The sequence below is a fragment of the Macaca nemestrina genome, chromosome 17 (genome assembly GCF_043159975.1).
Source record: "Macaca nemestrina isolate mMacNem1 chromosome 17, mMacNem.hap1, whole genome shotgun sequence".
NCBI classification, from domain to species: domain Eukaryota; kingdom Metazoa; phylum Chordata; class Mammalia; order Primates; family Cercopithecidae; genus Macaca; species Macaca nemestrina.
Genome location: NC_092141.1, coordinates 36,250,245 through 36,272,271, shown reverse-complemented (window position 1 = coordinate 36,272,271; position 22,027 = coordinate 36,250,245). Strand labels below are relative to the sequence as shown.

Sequence of the window (22,027 nt, the reverse complement as noted above, 5' to 3'; positions counted from 1 at the left end):
TGACCTCGTGATCTGCCCACCTCGGCCTCCCAAAGTGCTGGGATTACAGGTGTGAGCCACCGCACGTGGGCTTAACAAGTATTTTAAAGGAGTGCTAAGTTTCTCTGATGCAATTACTAACCAACCAAATCTCTACCGCTCAGCTCTCAGAACTCCCAGTCCCTTCTTCTGCTTGTCTCCCCTTCTGCTATTTATCTGTTTCATCCTCTGCTCCTTTTTTCTTTCCCCCTCATCTCTAGCTAGGATTCTTCTCAATTTCTGTCTTCATTCCTCTGTGGCTCTGTCTTCTATATCTGTGTTTTTCACCCAGCTCTTTAAAATTATTCATTCATGCACTCACTCACTAAGCCACTCACTCATTCATTACATAAATATTTATTGGGCACCTACTACGGATTCTGCCATTATAAAGCTTAGGGTCCAATGGCAGAACAGATAAGTAAACGATATTTTAGGGTAAGTACTGAGTGTCTCCAGATTCTCATGTGACACAAAAATGAATTCACAAAATTGGTTTTCTGTCATTTTCCCATGTGCTTGAAATATTTTTCTCCCTCTCTTTGCCTGACTAGATCCTCCACATGCTTTAGGTCTCACCTCAGACATCATTTCCTCCCATTTATTGATGTCCATAACTAGACATAAAATATAGTTTTGTGCTTCTGGGCCCCTGTACATGAGACTCAAAATATAATCCCAATGGATTTTAAATTGATTGTGTCACCCATTCAGGGAATTAATAAAATTTGTCTTCTGTAGCCTGCATTATCTCACGAAGATGTTTACATTAATCCAGAGAATTTTTTTTTTTTTTTTTTTTTTTTTTTTTTTGAGACGGAGTCTCACTCTGTCGCCCAGGCTGGAGTGCAGTGGCGCGATCTCGGCTCACTGCAAGCTCCGCCTCCCGGGTTCATGCCATTCTCCTGCCTCCTCAGCCTCCTGAGTAGCTGGGACTACAGGCGCCCGCCACCGCGCCCGGCTAATTTTTTGTATTTTTAGTAGAGACAGGGTTTCACCGTGGTCTCGATTTCCTGACCTTGTGATCCGCCCGCCTCGGCCTCCCAAAGTGCTGGGATTACAGGCGTGAGCCACCGCGCCCGGCCTTAATCCAGAGAATTCTAAAGGATCCAAAACTCTTAATTTGGGCAGTACAGGGCAGACATAACCTATAAGCAGATTCATTCTAAGTATAAGCAGACTGGAAGGGAAGAAAATCTGCATTACGTAAAATTGCAAAAATAGTCATAAATTCTTCCCATTCCTGTATGCAAGTCTCTATGAATGCAACATAATTTTGCAGCTCCTCCCATGAAGAAGTGGAGTCTCTTCCTGTACTCCTTGTGTCTGCCTCTGGCCATGTGACATGCTTTGGCCAATGGGCCATTAGAAAACAGAATGTAAGCAGAAAGTTGAAAAGTACTTGAACACTGGGGCTTGCCCTCTTTTATTGAACTTGGGAGTCCTTCCACTACAATACCATCAAAGAAATGAGCAAGGGCTGGCCTGCTGGATGATGATCCAGTTACTTCCATTGCTTTTGCAAAGAGTCTGCCAACCACTACAAAAGTAATTGAGGTCATCACTTTTGGTTGTTATTCTGAAAGTAAAGGGATATCATTGAAAGATTTCATCTTACTGCATTGCATGAGTGAGTCCAATTGATACCATGTGGAACAGAGATGAGCCATGAGCCCAGCTCAAAGTTACCAATCTACAAAATCATGAGCAAATAAATGCTATTGCTTTAAGCCATGAAGTTTTGGAGTATTTTGTTATGCAGCCAAAGTTAACTAATAAAACAGTTTTCCCACATGAATGAGTGTTTCGAGATCTTTTAAAGAAAAGCATAATATCAACCTGATTAAAGAGTAGAAGCAAAAATGCTTCCCCACCTAGTTATGACAATCCAAATTCTAACCATCAATTCAAGCTGTATAAGGAAAATCTTCTATTTACAGAAATATTTGCCTAGATTATATCAAAAGTGAAAGTTGTATTACATCAAAATTGGTTCTAATCAGCTTAAGTGGATAACTGAACATGAACTTTGAGTGACCTCAGTATACCAGATCATTGCTACACCTAACTGAAGACTCTTTCTTGACCACTAAAAACTGGGACTTGTTTTAATCAATCATGTACAGACCTATGGACTCACTCTGTCCTATACAATGTGATAAGTTTTTAGTTCTTATAAGTATAGCTATTATAAAACAATTAAAAGCCCCTGAATTTTCCCCTTCCACAAACCATTCAGTGAAGTCTTCACTGGTATATATTCCTTTGCCTGGCAAGTTAATAAACTCAGTGTTTGTTTGTTTGTTTGAAGGTGTTTTTAACCTCTGGTGGTCTTAGTTTCACAAAGCTAAACTGAATTTCTTTCTTTCTTTTTTTTTTTTTTTTTTTGAGACGGAGTCTCGCTCTGTCGCCTAGGCTGGAGTGCAGTGGCGCTCGGCTCACTGCAAACTCCACCTCCCAGGCTCAAGCGATTCTTCTGCCTCGGCCTAATTGTTAAAGACTTTTTTAACAATTTTTAAATTGTCCTCCCAACATGCTGGAATTACAGGTGTGAGTCACTGCACCTGGCAAGGATATATTCTAAGGATGAAAAAGCTGCAAATAAATGTAAGGCCTTGTTTAATATTTTTATTAGTAGTAAGCTTGTTGGTATTATTATTTTGAAGCTTTTTTTTTTTTTTTTAGACAGAGTTTCACTCTGTCACCCAGGCTAGAGTGCAGTGGTACAATCTCTGCTCACTGCAACCTCTGCCTTCCGGGTTCAAGCAATTCTCCTGCCTCAGCCTCCTGAGTAGCTGGGATTACAGGCACACGCCACCACACCCAGTTAATTTTTGTATTTTTAGTAAGATGGGGTTTCACCATGTTGGCCAGGGTGGTCTCGAACTCCTGACCTCAGGTGGTCCACCCATCTTGGCCTCCCAAAGTGCTGGGATTACAGGCTTGAGCCATCATGCTGGGCTATTTTGAAGTTTTTATGTAAACTGCAGGATAAAACAAATCAGTAATTATGTCAATATCATTAGGAACCAAGATTTTTTGTGTAAGATAGAAGGAAATACAGGCTGGGCGTAATGGCTCACACTTGTAATCCCAGCACTTTGGGAGGCAGAGGTGGGTGGATCACGAGGTCAGGAGTTCAAGACCAGCCTGGCCAAGATGGTGAAACACTGTCTCTATGAAAAATACAAAAATTAGCCGGGTTTAGTGGCGGGCACCTGTAATCCCAGCTACTCAGGAGGCTGAGGCAGATAATTGCTTGAACCCAGGAGGCAGAAGTTGCAGTGAGCCAAGATCACGCCACTGCACTCCAGCCTGGATGACAGGTGACAGAGCGAGACTCTGTCTCAAAAAAAAAAGGAAAAAGGAAATGCAAATATCAAAGAAATTAGATAAAGACCCTGAAACATTATATTTAATATGCAACTGTCAATATTAACTCATTTTTAAAATTATATATTTCTTTTCTCAGCACAGCGAATTTTAATGTTTCCCTTTTCCAGGAGGAGAGGTTGCCCTACCCACGTTTGAAGACACCCCAAAGATTGTCTGGCAGTTTGGTGCAGAAAGGATTTGGCCCAATCTTGTGCTGGCTAGGATACAGAAAAGCACGTAAAGTTTGTGGCTCAAAGTCCACCGGGCTGGAGTAGGGCAGAATGTGCACAGGGAAGTGGTCTGGGAGAGACTTGTAGGAGTGTGGGCTTGGGTTCCTGTGACAGAGGTAGTTAGTTGGTCCTGGTGGACCAAGGCTGGGGTGGTCAAGGGGAGCCTGAGCCCTCTGGCTGGGAGGACGCTCCTGCAGTGGCCCCTGTCTAGGAGAGCTAGTTCACCAGCTCACTGCTTTCAAACCACAGCTGGATCTCTTTCTGACCCCTTACCCTGAATAGCTGGTGTGAATGATATTCCTGCTGATGTGGACGTCGATGAAGTCTCCGCATATGGTCACAGAGTCAGCCTCAGCCCTGTCAGTGTATCCTATCATGGCCCTCGAGGCATGGATCACATTGTACCCTTCCCAGACCATGGCCATCAACAGGCCTGAAGCTCACATAGCTAAGGAGGGCTGGGTAGAAGAGCTTTCTTCGCAGGCCCCAGTAGTGGTCAGCAAGGACGCTTTCCAGTGGGCTGCAGGATCTTCATCCCTACCAGCTTGAATCCCTGCCTCCAAAGCACTGGATCACATCCCTAACAGACTGCCACAAGACCCCATCTGGCTTCAGTGAGACCAGGGTCCACTCCTGGATCAAGAAGTGGGCAAGGGATATGAACAGACATTTCTCAAAAGAAGACATGCGTACAGCCAACAGACACATGAAAAAATGCTCGTCATCACTGGCCATCAGAGAAATGCAAATCAAAACCACAATGAGATACCATCTCACACCAGTTAGAATGGCAATCATTAAAAAGTCAGGAAACAAGAGGTGCTGGAGAGCATGTGGAGAAATAGGAACACTTTTACACTGTTGGTGGGATTGTAAACTGGTTCAACCACTACGGAAAACAGTATGGCGATTCCTCAAGGATCTAGAAGTAGAAGTACCATATGACCCAGTCATCCCATTACTGGGTATATGCCCAAAAGATTATAAATCATGCTGCTATAATGACACATGCACACGTATGTTCATTGCGGCACTATTCACAATAGTAAAGACTTGGAATCAACCCAAATGTCCATCAGTCATAGACTGGATTAAGAAAATGTGGCACATATACACCATGGAATACTATGCAGCCATAAAAAAGGATGAGTTTGTGTCCTTTGTAGGGACATGGATGCAGCTGGAAACCATCATTCTCAGCAAACTATCGCAAGAACAGAAAACCAAACACCACATGTTCTCACTCATAGGTGGGAACTGAACAATGAGATCACTTGGACTCAGGAAGGGGAACATCACACACCGGGGCCTATTATGGGGAGGGGGGAGGGGGGAGGGATGGCATTGGGAGTTATACCTGATGTAAATGACAAGTTGATGGGTGCTGATGAGTTGATGGGTGCAGCACACCAACATGGCACAAGTATACATATGTAACAAACCTGCACATTATGCACATGTACCCTAGAACTTAAAGTATAATAATAATAAAAATAAAATAAAAATAAATAAATAAATAAATAAAGAAGGGTCCTCCTGAGCCGGGCGCCAAGAGCAGGCACGGGCAAGAGCCCGTGGGGTCGTACAGCAGGCCCGGCAGTGGTGGCGTGCCCGAAGAGGCTGCAGGTGACGTCTGACCACAAGCCATTGATTCTAAAAATTATATGTTTTAGTCCTGAAGGGCCTAGAAACAATGACTATACAATATTTATGAGCATTCCTAGCTCACAAGTGAGTGATCCCCATTAAAAGGAGCCAAGAATCCATTTAAAAAATGCATGAAGTTTTCAAAGACTAAAGGGGTAATGTCAGAACACAGAAGCCAAAGTTGGTGCAATTTGAGCATCTAACAGAAAAAAATGACTATAACTGATTAAAATATATTGAATATATATTAAAATCCATGCATCCATGATGATACTGAAAAAGGAACCCTTTCCCAAAAGGAGAAAACATTTTTCATTTGCTGCCACTGGAGGTGACTATTGATAGGCAGGTAGATATATATCATATTCTGAAAATCTGTAATTAAAAGGAAAGAAATATTTATTCTGTCTTACTAGTAGGAAGCATATTTCAGTGTACCCAAATACATAGCAACCAAGCAGGATTTATTTCAGGAATTCTAAGACAATTGAATAGTAGGAAATCTATTAATAAAATTCACCATTAAGGAATCTAAGGTGAAAATTATACTATCACTTTCATAGGTGTTGAAAAAGCATTTGATAAAATCTAGTCTTAATTTTTAAAAATCACTCTGAAAGGTAGAAATTAGGTACATTTTCTCATTGAGATAAAGTGTTTTTCATACCCAAATGGAATAGAACTAGTAATACAAAAACTGCCCATAATGAAGCAGTAACAGAAGCAGCATTTCTACTAAAGTTGTAAAAAGACAAGGATGCCCACATCACCACTATTATTTAATATTGTATTGGAGGTAGTAGGAAGATGTTAGTATAAAAATTGAAAAGGAAGAAGGAAAACTACTATTATTTGAAGACAATGGTTACCTCCCTAGAAAACCCAAGAAATCAACTAAAATGTTACTGTAAGAGAACTCAGTCAGGTAGCTGGGCACACAAATATATAGAAATTAGTACTTCAGACTACATTCCAGAAAGAAAATGTAGTAAGAGAAGAAAGTCCTGCTTAAAACAGCAACAAAGAATGATAAAAATAACTAGTGCTGAATCTAATGAGTGAGACACAAAACTTATATAATTTTTTTTTTTTTAGACGGAGTCTCACTCTGTTGCCCGGCTGGAGTGCAGTGGTGCATCTTAGCTCACTGCAGCCTCTGCCTCCCAGGTTCAAGTGATTCTCCCACCTTAGTGTCCCGAGTAGTGGGGATTACAGGCATGCACCACCACACTGGGCTAATTTTTGCATTTTTAGTAGAGACACGGTTTTGCCATGTTGGCCAGACTGGTCTTGAACTCCTGACCTCAGGTGATCCACCCACCTTGGCCTCCCAAAGTGCTGGGATTACAGGCATGAGCCACCATGCCCAGCTGTAAAAAAACTTTAGGACAACACTAATTCATACAAAATAAGATGAGCAAATGGAAAGACACCCAGAAACACTCACCATTATTAAAGCTGTTAGTTTTCTGGTGTGTGTGTGTGTGTGTGTGTGTGTGTGTGTGTGTGTGTGTGTGTGTTTGAGACTGGGTCTCGCTCTGGCACCCAAGCTGGAGTGCAGTGGTGTAATCTTGGCTAATTGCAGTCTTGAAGATATTGGTTTTCTAAGAATATTAATAGATGTAATCAGATTTCAATAAAAATTCCTATAAGTTTTGTTTTTTGGTTTTCTCTCCCCCCTTTTTTTTCTTCAAGTAGACAAGTTACTCCCATAATTCATACAAAAAAAGTAAACAAACAAAAATAGTCAGGAAACATCAGAAAAGAAGAAGGGCAAATAGTGGGGACCAGCACTGTCAGATCTATGGAATATATTTAAAAGTCTCAATTATTAAAGCAGTGTGGTATGAATGCATGAAAGGGAGACTGGGCCGGGCGTGGTGGCTCAAGCCTGTAATCCCAGCACTTTGGGAGGCCGAGGCGGGCGGATCACAAGGTCAGGAGATCGAGACCACAGTGAAACCCCGTCTCTACTAAAAATACAAAAAATTAGCCGGGTGCGGTGGCGGGCGCCTGTAGCCCTAGCTACTCAGGAGGCTGAGGCAGGAGAATGGCGTGAACCCAGGAGGCGGAGCTTGCAGTGAGCCGAGATCACGCCACTGCACTCCAGCCTGGGCAACAGCGTGAGACTCCGTCTCAAAAAAAAAAAAAAAGAAAGGGAGACTTACCAATGGAATATGATGGAAAAATCCAGAAATACACTCTAAAACATACATGAATTTATTAATAAAGGCTCAATCCCAAACAGTGGGGCAAAGATAGACTATTCAACTCTGATTGGGACCACTAAGTAGACATTTGAAAAAGGATAAAGTTGAATCCCTGTATGTTACGCTAGGTTAAATTCCAAATGAGTCAATATTTAAAATGAAAATTAAAATCATAATTCTGGAAGAGAACATGGAAGAATTCTTTTAATATTTTGAAATGTAACAGTGCCTCAAAATCCTGACGCCATAAAAGTTAAATTTGACTATATAGAAATAAAAAATCTTCTACATGACAAAAGATAAATGGCAGGTAAAAATGGGTATTTGTAACACATATCACATGCTTTTGTGTAAAAGAAAGAAAATTAATAATCCATGTTTGCATTTCCTTATGTATGTATAAAGAAATTCTGTAAGGATCTATAGAAAATTAAGAATAGAAGTTATTTATGGTGGAGGTGGAATACTGGGTAGATGGAAGATAAGAATGGGAGGAAAACTTTTCACTGTATAACTTTTTTTACATATTGGCCTTTAAACCAGGTGAATATATTGCCTATATGGAAAGCTAAATTTTTTTTTAAGTTCCAACTTTCATATAGCTTACTTTCCAGTGCAGGGAGATAAATAAAAATACAAATCAATATACACTTGGAGTCATAGTGAGATAATTAAATCTATGAATACAAGGAACTTATTTATTTTGTTAGTCTTCACAGTGACTCAAAAAGAGTGAAGCACATACTAGTAGCTCAATAAATACTTTCTGAATCACTGTAGAATCACTTGTTTTAAGTTCTGTCTCTATGATTATGTTATTTTTCTACTAGTTTTTCTTTTTTTTTTTTTTTTTTTGAGACGGAGTCTCGCTCTGTCGCCCAGGCTGGAGTGCAGTGGCCGGATCTCAGCTCACTGCAAGCTCCGCCTCCCGGGTTTACGCCATTCTCCTGCCTCAGCCTCCCGAGTAGCTGGGACTACAGGCGCCCGCCACCTCGCCTGGCTATTTTTTTGTATTTTTTAGTAGAGACGGGGTTTCACCATGTTAGCCAGGATGGTCTCGATCTCCTGACCTTGCGATCCGCCCGTCTCGGCCTCCCAAAGTGCTGGGATTACAGGCTTGAGCCACCGTGCCCGGCTTTACTAGTTTTTCAATGTAAGGAGACAGATCATGAACTGAAACTATAATAGATTGTACCTGTTGCAGATAGTGTCAGGAACATATATCTTCAGGTCTTCTGTGACTTCTTTCATCACCCTCTGGTAACCAGATATTCCTGGATCTTTGATATAATTAGGATTGTTTCTCATTAAATATTCCCCCAAATAATTAATTGGGTCAAACTTGCTTGGAGTATCAACTTCTGTCAAAACCTTCTTCTTTTCTACTTGAGTTAACATGTTTTCTACTCCAGGAACCAAGGTAGGTAAAAGTTTGTCAAGCAAATATGCACGATTATTCAGTGTCATGCTTTCAGTATTAAACCACTCTTTGGCCAAATTATCCCTAGGGAGTTTTTTTTCAGCCTTTTTTTCTAGTTCCTTCTTCACATTTTCCTTGTCTATTATTTTCTGCTGCATTGCTTGGGCTCTTGCCTCCATTCTTTCAAAAAGATTTTTCTTCCATGGTTGCTCTAGCTTTGATTTCAGTTCAGTTTCATCTAAAGCAAAAATCACTTTTGCAGATTTTCTAATTGCAATATTACCTGAGGCTTCAGTTTTAGAGTCCTTTATTGAATCAGGTGAAATTTTTCGCTGCCCCTCCAGGTTTAATTCTGAGGGGAAAAAAAGTGAAATGTAAGAAATGTTAGAAGCAAATTTTAATCTACATGACTTTAGAATAATATTTGAAAAAATTTTTATATCCATTTACACAGTGGATTGGAACAAGGTCAGCTGAAAGTAACAGAAAATTGGACAAAGTGACTTTAACCATAAAGACATTTATTGTTGACTTAATCAGAAGCCATTCAGCAGTTCAGTGATTTCATTAAGTACCTAGGCTGTTTCTGTTTATTTTCGTTCATTTTTTTGCTTGTACCTTATGATCACATGATGACTATCAGAGCTCCAGTCATCACTTCCTCACAGCAAAAAAGGATTGAGGACAAAGGGATTTTCTCCTCTTGAGGCTCTGTTTTATTATCCGATAGGAGAAGATCCCAGACTCCCCACTGTAAGACTTCCCTTTACATTTCATCGGCCCTAACTAGGATACATGCCCACGCCCAGACCAAAGGCTGGTAAAGGAAAATGGTATTACTATGAATAGTATAGACAAATTATAATCTATTTATTGGTGTCAGAGTTTGGATCAAGTTCTCTGATAACAAGTTATTTTCATCTGCTACAACACTGAGGTTCAGTTGGCAGGCAAAAAGGTAGGGAAGGCTGGGCACAGTGGCTCACATTTGTAATCCCAACATTTTGGGAGGCCGAGGCAGGAGGAATGCTTGAGCCCAGGAGTTCAAGACCAGCCTAGGCAACATTAGGAAGATGCTGTTTCTACAAACAATAAAAAAGTTAACCAGGCATGGTGGCTTACACTTGTGGTCTCAGCTACTCAGGAGACTGAGGTGGGAGGATCACTTGAGCCCTGGAGGTCGAGGCTGCAGTGAGCCATGATCATGCCCCTGCACTCCAGTGAGACTTTGTCTCAAAAAAAAAAGGTGAGGAAATGTGTGGTGAGCAAGCAAAGAGTCGACCACACATGTATATTTAAATATATTTCTCTTCATTTTATTCCCAGCTTCTTTTATGTTTTCGTTTTTAAAATGCAGGATGCAGACATTAGACCAAGATGGTAGACTGAGAACAGGCATCTACATCCCCTCCCTACCAAAATCTCTAGCAATGACAGGAAAAGTTGTGTGTATGTTTTTAAAATTTAAAAAATGCATAAAAATACTACAATCATGAAGGGGGCCTTCAATTGTCAGGAATTTTGAAGATCTCTGAAAAATGTAAAGCAGGGGAATTCAACTGATTGAAGAAACTATAGCACAAAAAAGATACAGTGGAGACCACTGTAAAATTTGGGAGCAGATTTGAGGTACCCCAAGTTCAGAGGATGTAGATATGGGTCATAGGGGAAAGACTGACCTTTTTGTATATCTTCATGCCCATTTGAGCTAATCAGTGTCTTCCCCTGCACTGAGTTAAGGTATATAGATATTTAGGCTAGAGAAACAGCATTTTCACACCCAGAGAAAATGAATTATTGACAGCTTCACTGTCTGCACATCTTGTCCTTCCCCCACTGGCATCAGACTATAGAAAACAATAACTCTATAGGAAAGCAAATAGAGAATCTCAAATTCAAATGTAAGCACACATTCATAGAATGTTTAAGAAAAATCATCCCCATGACTAAATTCAACAAACAGAATAACTAATACCACCCAAGGAAATACCATTAAATAGAACAAATGTAAGGAGTCAAAGAATTAATATCCTCAGAGCAGAGAAGTTAGAAGAAATTAAAAGTTAAACACTTAAGAGAATGTAGACCATCTAGAGCTCACATCTTGGTTTCGAATATCACTCTCCAATTAAAAAAAAATCAGAACTCCTTGGAGATACAGCTGATTATAGGATTGGGCTCATCTCATATGCAGGAAATATATACAAGAATATCTTGTAGTGCCTAGAATATCTTGCAGTGCCAGAAAGTAACGAAGTGCTGGAAAAAAAGACTAGTAAATAAGTAAAAAGACAAATTTCCTGTGCAGAAATATTCCAAATAATTTATGTAGATACTCCACGATCAAGGATGTAGAGCATAACTCCCCTCTCCTTAAGTGCGGACTGCATATAGTGACTTCCTCTCAAAGAGTACAATATGGAAATGGGAGGGGGAAATAACTTTAGAGAAACCTGAGAAATATTATCTGAACCTAATGATCATTATTAACATTTACAGTAACACATCATGTTGACACCATATACCCATATGTATATGTATATGAATATATGACAGCATATATTCAGCCTCCCGAGTAGCTGGGACTACAGGTACATGCCACCATGCTCAGCTAATTTTTCTATTTTTTTCTTTTTTTGGTAAAGATAAAGTCTTACTATATTGCTCAGGCTAGTATCGAACTCCTGGCTTCAAGTGATTCACCCACCTTGGCCTCCCAAAGTGCTAGGATTACAGTCATGAACCACCATGCCCAGTCAATCCAGAACATTTAATATTAATCTTATAAAAGTGTCAGAAGGTATAAGCCAAGTGTTAGACATAATGAAATATTCAAATAAATAATGTAAGAAATCTCTCAGAACTGAAGAAAGACACAAATCTTCAGCTTTGAAAGGCTTACCAAATGGAGTTTCCATTTATAATGATAAAAACTTTCTAGAACTAGACAGTGGTAATGGTTGCATAACACTGCGAATTTACTTAATGGCTCTGAATTGTACACTTTAACATAGTTTAAATGGTAAATATTATAGTATATGTATTTACCACAATTTTTTTAAAAGCCTACCAAATAAACACAGGATACAAGATTAAAATACAAAAGTAAATTGATTTCCTTGGAACTACCAATTTAAAATGTTTTATATTTTTAGTTATCAATGAAAATATAATTTTATAAAGCTTCATTTCATTATAGCAACAAAAATTTAAAATATCTAGAAATAAACCAAACAGAAATGTGTCAGACTAATATGAAGAAAGCTATAAAACTTTACTGAAGTAGTACTGGCATTAGGATAGACATATAGATCAATGGAATAAAATTGAGAGTCCAGAAATAAAACTATACATCTATGACCAACTGATTATTTTTTAAAGTTCCTCTTCTACTCTGAAACCAATTGATTTTTGACAAGGGTGCCAAGACAATTTAATGGAAAAAACAGTCTCTTCAACAAACAGTGCCATGACAGCTGATATCTACATGCGAAGGGATGAATCTGGATGCCTACCTTATACCATATATAAAAATTATCTTTAGTTTTAACAGTCATATATACAATAGTCTATCCAATATACCAGCAGAATACATAATTTTCTCAAGTGCACATGGCGCATTCTCCAGGATAGACAATATGTTAGGCCACAAAACAAGTCTCAATGGATTTTAAAAAATAGACACCATATAAAATATCTGCTCTTTAATGAAGAGCACAAAACTTGATGAAGTTAGAAATCAATAAAGGAAAACTAGAAAACATACAAAGCTACAGAAAATAAACAACTCATTCTTAAACGACTAATGGGTCAAAAGAATCACAAGGGATATTAGAAAATAATAAGAGAAAAATGAAAATGAATACACAACATATCAAAATTTGTAAGATGCAGTGAAAAAAGGGCTCAGAGGGAAAATCATAGCTGTAAGTGATTACATTAAAAAAAGTCAAATCTGAGGTCAGGAGATTGAGACCATCCTGGCTAACACGATGAAACCCCATCTCTGTAAAAAAAAAAAAAAAAAAAAAAAAATTAGCCAGGCGTGGTGGTGGGCACCTGTAGTCCCAGCTACTTGGGAAGCTGAGGCAGGAGAATGGCGTGAACCTGGGAGGCGGAGCTTGCAGTGAGCCGAGATCACGCCACTGCACTTCAGCCTGGACAACAGAGCAAGACTCTGTCTCAAAAAAAAAAAAAAAAGTCAAATCAATAACCTAACTTTACACCTTAAGAAACTCGAAAAAGTAGTGCAAACTAAACACAAAACTAGCAAAAGAAAGAAAATAATAAAGGTTAAAGTAGAGATAAAAGAGAGAATAGAAAAATAGTAGAGAAAAACAATTTCACCAAAAATTGGTTCCTTGAAAAAAATCAACAGAATGAATAAACCCTGAGCTAGACTGACAAAAACATTAGCAAAGATACATAAATAACCAAAATCAGAAATGAAAGTGGGGACATTATCACCAACCTTACAGATATTTAAAAAAAATAATAATTATAGGCTGGGCACAGTGGCTCATGCCTGTAATCCCAGCACTTTGGGAGGCTGAGGCAGGCAGATCACGAGGTCAGGAGTTCAAGACCAGCCTGGCCAACATGGTGAGACCCCCGTCTCTACTAAAAATTCAAAAATTAGCCAGGTGTGGTGGCACACACCTGTAATCACAGCTACTTGGGAGGCTGAGGCAGGAGAATTGCTTGAACCCAGAAGGTGGAGGTAGCAGTGAGCAGAGATCACACCATTGCGCTCCAGCTCTGGGTGACAGAGCAAGACTCCATCTCGGAAAACAAAAACAAAAGCGGTTACAAGAGAATACTGTGAGTAATTGTATGCCAACATATTGGATAACCTAGAAGAAATGAACCAATTCCTTGAAATTACCTAAAATGACTCAAGAAGAAATAGAAAGTCTCAAAAGATCTTGCATTAGTTAGTTTATTTTGTGTTGCTATAAAGAAATACCTGGAAAAAAAAAAAAAAGGAATACCTGAGACTGGGTAATTTACAAAGAAAAGAGGTTTATTTGGCTCAGGCTGTATGTGAAAGAGTGCCAACATCTGTTCCCAGTGAGGCCTCAACAAGCTTATAATCATGATGGAAGGCAGAGGGGGAGCTGGCATATCACATGGTGAGAGAGGGAGCAAGAGAGAGAGAGAAGAGGTACCACACTCTTTCAAACAACCAGACCTCACATGAACTCATAGAGTGAGAACTCACTCATTACTGCAAGAACAGCACCAAACCATTCATGAGGGATCCACTCCATAACCCAAAAACCTCCCACTAGGCCCACTTCCAACATCATAGGTCACATTTCAATATGAGATTTGAAAGGGACACACATTCAAACCATATTAGATCTCTAACAAGTAAAGAGATTGAATCAGTGATCAGAAACTTCCCAACAAAGAAAAGTCTTGGATCAGATGGCTTCACTAGTTACTTCTATCAAATATTTAAAGAAGAAATGAAATGAATTCTTACCAAATGCTTGTAAAAAATTGAAGAGGTGGGAACACTACCTAATTCTTTCTATGAGGATAGAATTACTCTGACACTAAAGCTAGATAGATATCACAAGAAAATTATAGACCAATATTCCTTATGAATATAGATGCAAAAATCCTCAACAAAATATTAACAAATCAAATCCAAGAGCATAGCAAAAGCCTTTTCAACATGAAATCTTTCCAGATTTATCTCAGGAATGCCAAGGTGGCTCAACATAAGAAAATCAAGCAATGTAATCATCACATTGATAAAATGAAGGGGAAAAAAGTCACATAATCATCTCAATGCATACGGAGAGAACATTCCTCAAAATAATAAAGGGTAGTTATTTAAAAATCCACAGTTGGCCAGGTGTGGTGGCTCACACACCTGTAATCCCAGCACTTTAGGAGGCTGAGGTGGGAGGATTGCTTGAGTCCAGGAGTTCGAAACCAGCCTGGGTAACATAGTGAGATCCTGTCTCTACAAAAAATTTAAAAATTAGCTGGGTGTGATAGCACATGCCTAGAGTCTCAGCTACTTGGGGGGCTAAGGTGGGAGGATCACTTGAACTCTGGAGTTTGAGGCTTCAGTGAGCCATAATCATGTCACTCATTCTGGTCTGGGCGACAGAGAGTGACCCTATCTCAAAACACAAATAAAAATAAAAAATTCACAGTTAACATGACACTCAGTAATGGAACACTGAAAGCTTCCTCCTGAAAATCAGTAACAAGAAAAGAATGCCTACTTTCACCACTGCTGTTCAACATCATACCAGAGTTCTAGCCAGAGCTGTAAGACAAGAAAAACAAATAAAAGGCATCCAAATTGGAAAGAAAGAGGTAAAACTGTCTCTATTCACAGATGACATGATCCGTATATAGAAAGAATTCACAAGAAAACTACTAGAGCTATTGAACAAATTCAATAGGGCAACGTACTGAGATCCTATCTATGCAAAAAAAAGAAAAAGAAAAAGAAAAGCCAGGCATGGTGGCACGTACCTGTAGTCCCAGCTATTGGTAGGTTGAGGTGGGAGAATTGCTTGAGCCCAGGAGTTCAAGGGTGCAGTGAGCTATGATTACATCACTGCAGTCCAATCTGGGCAACAGAGTGAGACCCTATCTCCAAAAAAATAAAAATGGGGGGAAAAAGGAAAGCAATTCCATTTATAAAAGCAGCTAAAAGAATAAAATACTTGGCTGGGCACGGTGGCTCAAGCCTGTAATCCCAGCACTTTGGGAGGCCGAGATGGGCGGATCACAAGGTCAGGAGATCGAGACCATCCTGGCTAACACGGTGAAACCCCGTCTCTACTAAAAAATACAAAAAACTAGCCAGGTGAGGTGGCGGGCGCCTGTAGTCCCAGCTACTCGGGAGGCTGAGGCAGGAGAATGGCATGAACCCAGGAGGCAGAACTTGCAGTGAGCTGAGATCTGGCCACTGCACTCCAGCCTGGGTGACAGAGCGAGACTCTGTCTCAAAAAAAAAAAAAGAATAAAATACTTAGGAATAAATTTAACCAAGAAAGTGGAAGATATATGCTGAAAACTATAAAACATTGCTGAAAGAAATTAAAGAAGACATAAATAAGTAGAAAGATGTCCCTATTCATAGATAGGAATACTTTACATTGTTAAGATATCACTTCTACCCAAAGTGATCTATAGATTCAATGCAATCAAAATTCCAATAGTTTTTTCACAGAAATAGAAAAAGTGATCCTCAGATTAATATGAAACTGCAGGGGCCCTTGAATAACCAAAATAAATCTTGAAAAAAAAAGGAATAAACTTGGAGGATTCACACTACCCGAATTTGAGACTTACTACAAAGCTACAACAAATAAAACAGTACTGGAGTAAGGACAGATGTATAGACCAATAAAATAGGATAGAGAGGCCAGAAACAAACTCTCATATATAGTCAATTGATTTGTGACAAGGGTGTCAAGACCATTCAACAGGGAAAGAATAATCTTTTCAACAAATGGTGCTGAGACTACCTGATACATCATGTAAAAGAATGAAGTTGGTCCTTTACCTTACATACAAAAATGAACTGAAAACAAATCAAATATCTAAACTGAAGAGAGAAAATGATACAACTCTCCCAGCCTGGGAAACGTAGTGAGACTGTATCTCTACAAAAAATTTAAAAAACAAATTAGCCAGGCTTGTTGATGCACACTTATAGTCCCAGCTACTCGGGAAGCTGAGGTGGGAGGATCACTTGAGCCCAGGAGGTTGAGGCTGCAGTGAGCCATGATCATGCCACTTCACTCTACCCTGAGCAACAGAGTGAGACCCTGTCTTTAAAAACAAACAAACAAAACCTTACAACTCTTGGATGAAAAATGAAAACCTGTGGAAAATCTTCATACCACTGGCTTTAACAATGACTTCATGGATGCAACACCAAGAGCACAGAAAACAAACAAAAAAAGATAAAATATACTTCAAAATTAAAAACTTTTGTATATCAAAGAATTATGTCAAAAAATGAAAAGATGATGTAGTAAATGAGAGAAAATATTTGTAAAGCAAATAACTGATAAGGAATTAATATTCAGAATACATAAAGAACTTCTAAAACTCAATAACAATAAAACAACCTAATTCAAAAATGGGCAAAGGATTTGAACAGGCATTCTTCCTAAGAAAATATACAAATGGCCAATAAGTACATGAAAAGATGTTCAACATTATGAGTTATTAGGGAATGCAAATCATAACTACAATGAGATACCACTCCACACTTACTAAGATGATAATAAGAAAACAAAAAGAAACAGAAACTCAGAAAATAACGAGTGTTGGTAAGAATGGACAGCAATTGGAACTCTTGTGCTTTGCTAGTGGGAATGCAAAGTGATGCAGCCATTGTGGAAAACTGTTGTGGTTTCTCAAAACATTAAACATAGAGCTGGGCTCAGGGGCATGTCCCTGTAGTCCCAGATATTTGGCAGGCTGAGGTGGGAGGATTACTTAAGCCTAGGAGTTCAATTCCAGCCTAGGTAGCATGCCAAGGCCCTGTCTCTTAAAAAAAATTAATAATCAATATTAGTAATATAGTTTAATTTTTTCAGGTAAACCTAGAACTACATATGATCCAGCAATCCCACTCCTATGTATATATCCAAAAAAATTGAAAGCAGGGACTCAGATACTTGCACATCAATGTTCATGGCAGCATTATACACAATCAGTAAAAGGTGGAAACAACTCAAGCATCCGTCCACAGATGAATGAACAAAATGAGGTATATATGTACAATGAAATATCATTCACCCATTGAAAAAATGAAATTTTGAGGGTGGGGGAAGGAGAGCATCAGGATAAATAGCTAATGCATGTGGGGCTTAATACCTAGGTAATCGGTTGATAGGTACACCAAGCCACCATGGCACATGCTTACCTATGTAACAAACTTGCACATCCTGCACATGTATCCCAGAACTTAAAATAAAATCTTCTTAAAATGAAATTTTGAGAGAGGCAGAGCAAGTTGGCCTAACAGAACCCTCCAGTGATCATTCCCCTCACAGGAACACCACATTGAACAACTATCTACACAAGAAAACACCTTCATAAGAACCAAAAATCAGGTGAGTGATCACAATACCTGGTTTTAATATCATATCAAGGAAAGAGGCAGTGAGGAGAACAGGAAAGACAGTCTTGAATTGCCTATACCACCCCTCCTCCATCCCCCAGCAGTGGCCTCATAGTACAGAGAAAGAATATGATGCTTGGGGCAGGGAGAGCACAGTGACTGTGGGATTTTGCATTGTCACGCAGTGTTACCCTGTCACAGTGGAAAGCACCATGGGGCAGAATTCAGCTGGTACCCATAAAGGGAGCATTTAGATCAGCCCTGGCCAGAGGGGAATTGTCCATCCCAGCAGTCAGAACCTGAGTTCCAGCTAGCCCACCACTGAGGGTTAAAGTGCTCTGGGGTTCTAAATAATCTTGAAAGGCAATCTAGGCTATAAGGACTATAGTTCCTGGACAAGTCCTGGTGCTGTACTGGGCTCAAAGCCAGTGGACTTGGGGTGTACATGACCTAGTGAGACACTAGCTAGGGCAGCCAAGGGAGTGGTTGTGTCACCCCTCCCCCAATTCCAGACAGTGCAGCTTATAGCTTTGGCAGAGACTCCTTCCAATTAAGGAAAGGAGAGAGGAGAGTAAAGAGGGCTTTGTCTTGCAACTTGGATACCAGCTCCGCTACAGTAAAATAAAGTACCAAGCAGAGTCCTGGAGTCCCCATGCTAGGCCTTGCCTCCCACATGACAATGTTAGACACATCCTGGGCCAGAAGGGAATCTACTATCTTGAAGGGAAGGACCAAGTAGGATTCATCACCTGATGACTAAAGTGCCCATAGGCCTTGAATGAACATCAGTGGTAGCCAGGCAGTACTCACTGCCTTGGGTGAGACCCAGTGCCGTGCAGGCTTCAGGTATGACCCAGTACATTCCCAGCTGTGGTGGTCATGGGAAAGACTCCTGCTTGAGGAAAAAAGAGGGAAGAGTAAAAAGCATGTTGTCTTGCAACTTGGATGCCTGCTAAGCTACAGTAAAATGAAACACCAAGTAGATATCTAAATTTACCAATTCTAGGCTCTAGTTCCTGGAAAGCATTTCTAGACCCACCCTGGGTCAGAAGGGAACGCGTTGCCCTGAAGGGAAAGACACAAGCCAGGCTGAATTTGCTAGCTGCTGACTAAAGAGCCCCTGGGCCTTGAATAAACATCAGCAGTAGCCAGACAATAGTTGCCAGAGGCCTTGGGTGAGACCCAGTACTGTGCTGGCTTCAGGTTGGACCTAGCACAGTCCCAGTGGTGGTGGCCACAGCGGGGCTTGTGTCACTCTTCCCACAAGTCCAGGCAGCTCAGCACAGAGAGAGAGAGAGAGAGACTCCATTTTGGCAGGGGGTTGGGGAGATGTAAGGGAAGAGAACAAGAGTCTCTGCCTGGTAATCCTGGGAATTCTCCTGCATCTTACCCAAGACAACCAAGGCAGTACCTCTACAAGGCCTCAAGAGTCACAGTGTTAGTGGGTTTGGGGTGCCCCCAATGCAGATATGGCTGCAGTGACTGAAGGCTTAGATCACAACACTCAACTCCCTTTGAATACTTAGAAAGCATTCCCAAGAAGGATGGGTACAAACAAGCCCAGACTGTGAAGACTACAGTAAGTACCTAATTCTTCAATGCCCAGACATCAGTGAACATCCGCAAACATCATGATCTTACCAAAGTCAGGGAACACAGTGACCAATCCCAGAGTCACAGAGATACTTGACCCTTCAGACAGAGAATTCAAAATAGCTGTTTTGAGGAAGCTCGATGAAATTCAAGATAACACAGAGAAGGAATTCAGAATCTTATCAGATAAATTTAACAAAGAGATTGAAATATTTTTTAAAAATCAAGCAGAAATTCTGGAGCTGAAAAATTCAATTAATGTACCCCTCAAATGCAGTATTCATCAAGCAGAAGAAAGAATTAGTGAGCTTGAAGACAGGCTATCTGAAAATACACACTCAGAGGAGAAAAAAACTATAAAAAGGAACAAAGCATGCCTACAGTATCTACAAAATAGACTCAAAAGGACCAAGTTAAGGGTTATTGACCTTAAAGAGAAGGTAGAGAGAGAGATATATATAGATAGAAAGTTTATCTAAAAGGATAAAAATAGAAAATTTTCCAGAAAAATATAACAATATTCAGCTACAATACTTTTTCTTAATTAAAGAAAATTACAGGCCAATATTTCTGATGAACATTGAAGCAAAATCCTCCACAAAATACTAGCAAACCACATTCAACAACACATCAAAAAGATAATTAATTAGTGATGATTAAAAAGTAAAGACACAACAGATGCTGGCAAAGCTATGGAGAAATAGGAATGCTTTTACACTGTTGGTGGGAATGTAAATTAGTTCAACCATTGTGGAAGACAGTGTGGTGATTCCTCAAAGATCTAGAACCAGAAATACCATTTGACCCAGCAATCCCATTACTGGGTATATAGTATATACCCAAAGGAATATAAATCATTCTGTTATAAAGATACATGCACACATATGTTCATTACAGTACTATTCACAACAGCAAAGACATGGAATCAACCCAAATATCCATCAATGATAGAATGGATAAAGAAAATGTGGTACATATACACCATGGAATACTATGCAGCCATAAAAAGGAATGAGATCATGTCCTTTGCAGGGACATGGATGGAGCTGGAAGTCATTATCCTCAGCAAACTAACACAGGAACAAAAAACCAAACACCACATGTTCTCAGTTACAAGTGGGAGCTGAACAATGAGAACACATGGACACAGGGAGGGGAACAACATACACTGGGGCCTGTTGGAGGGGTGTGGGGTGAGGAAGAGCATCAAGATAAACAGCTAATACATGTGGGGCTTAATACCTAGGTGATGGGTTGATAGGTGCAGCAAACAACCATAGCACATGTTTACCTGTGTAACAAACCTGCATGTACTGCACATGTATCCTGGAACTTAAAATAAAATAAAAATTTTTTAAAATCCTTCATCATGCCAGGGATACAAGGGATGCAAGGGATGCAAGGATGGTTCAATATATGTAAGTTAATCACTGTGATACATCATATCAACAGAATGAAAGACAAAAACCATATGATCATTTCAACTGATTCTGAAAAAGCATTTGATGAAATTCAACAGCTCTTCATAATAAAATCCCTCAAAACACTGGGTATAGAAGGAATATACCTCAACAGAATAAAAGCCATATATGACAGACCCACAGCTAGTATCATACTGAATGGGGAAAAAAAAGACAGCCTTTCCTCTAAGATCTGGAACAAGATAAGGATGCCCATTTTTACCACTGTTATTCAACATAGTACTGGAGTGCTAGCTAGAGTAATCAGACAAAAGAAAGAAATAGAATGCATCCAAAATGGAAAGAAAGAAGTCAAATTATCCTTATTTGCAGATTATATTATCTCATATTTGAAAAAACCTAAAGACTCCACCAGAAAACTATTAAAACTGATAAATTCAGTAAAGTAGTGGGATACAAAAATCAACATATGAAAATCAGTAGCATTTCTAGATACCAACAGCAAATAATCTGAAAAAGAAATCAAGAAGGTAATCCCATTTGCAATACCTACACATAAAATTAAATATTTAGGAACTAACCAAAGAAATGAAAGATCTCTACAATGAAAACTATAAAACACTGATCCAAGAAATTGGTTGAAGAGAGCACACACAAAATGGAAAGATATCCCATGTTCATGGATTGAAAGAATCAATATTGTTAAAATGTCCTTACTACCCAAAGCAATCTACTGATTCACTGCAATTTCTATTAAAATACCAATGACATTCTTTACAGAAATATAAAAAATAATCCTAAAATTTATATGGAACCATAAAAACCCAGAATAGTCAAAGCCATCCTGAGCAAAAAGAACAAAACTGGAGGAATGTGATTCACATTACCTGACTTCAAATTATACTACAGAGTCATAGTAACCAAAACAGCATGGTACTGGCATAAAAGCAGTACCATGACATACAGACCAATGTGATAGACTATAGCAGATGTATAGACCA

At 39.4% G+C, this 22,027-nt stretch overlaps 1 protein-coding gene across 6 annotated transcripts in view; it reads right to left on the bottom strand.

The window, feature by feature from the left end:
• LOC105476745 (EF-hand calcium binding domain 5) overlaps positions 1 to 22,027 on the bottom strand; it is a 177,873-nt gene that overhangs the window by 123,543 nt on the left and 32,303 nt on the right. For all 6 annotated transcript variants that reach the window (XR_011615568.1, XM_011732934.3, XM_011732922.3 and 3 more), the window contains one exon: positions 8,676 to 9,252. Coding sequence is in view for 5 of the 6 variants with exons in the window: in XM_011732922.3 (XP_011731224.2) it covers positions 8,676 to 9,252 (577 nt within the window). In the remaining variant the exon portion in view is untranslated. The remainder of the gene's footprint in view (positions 1 to 8,675; positions 9,253 to 22,027) is intronic.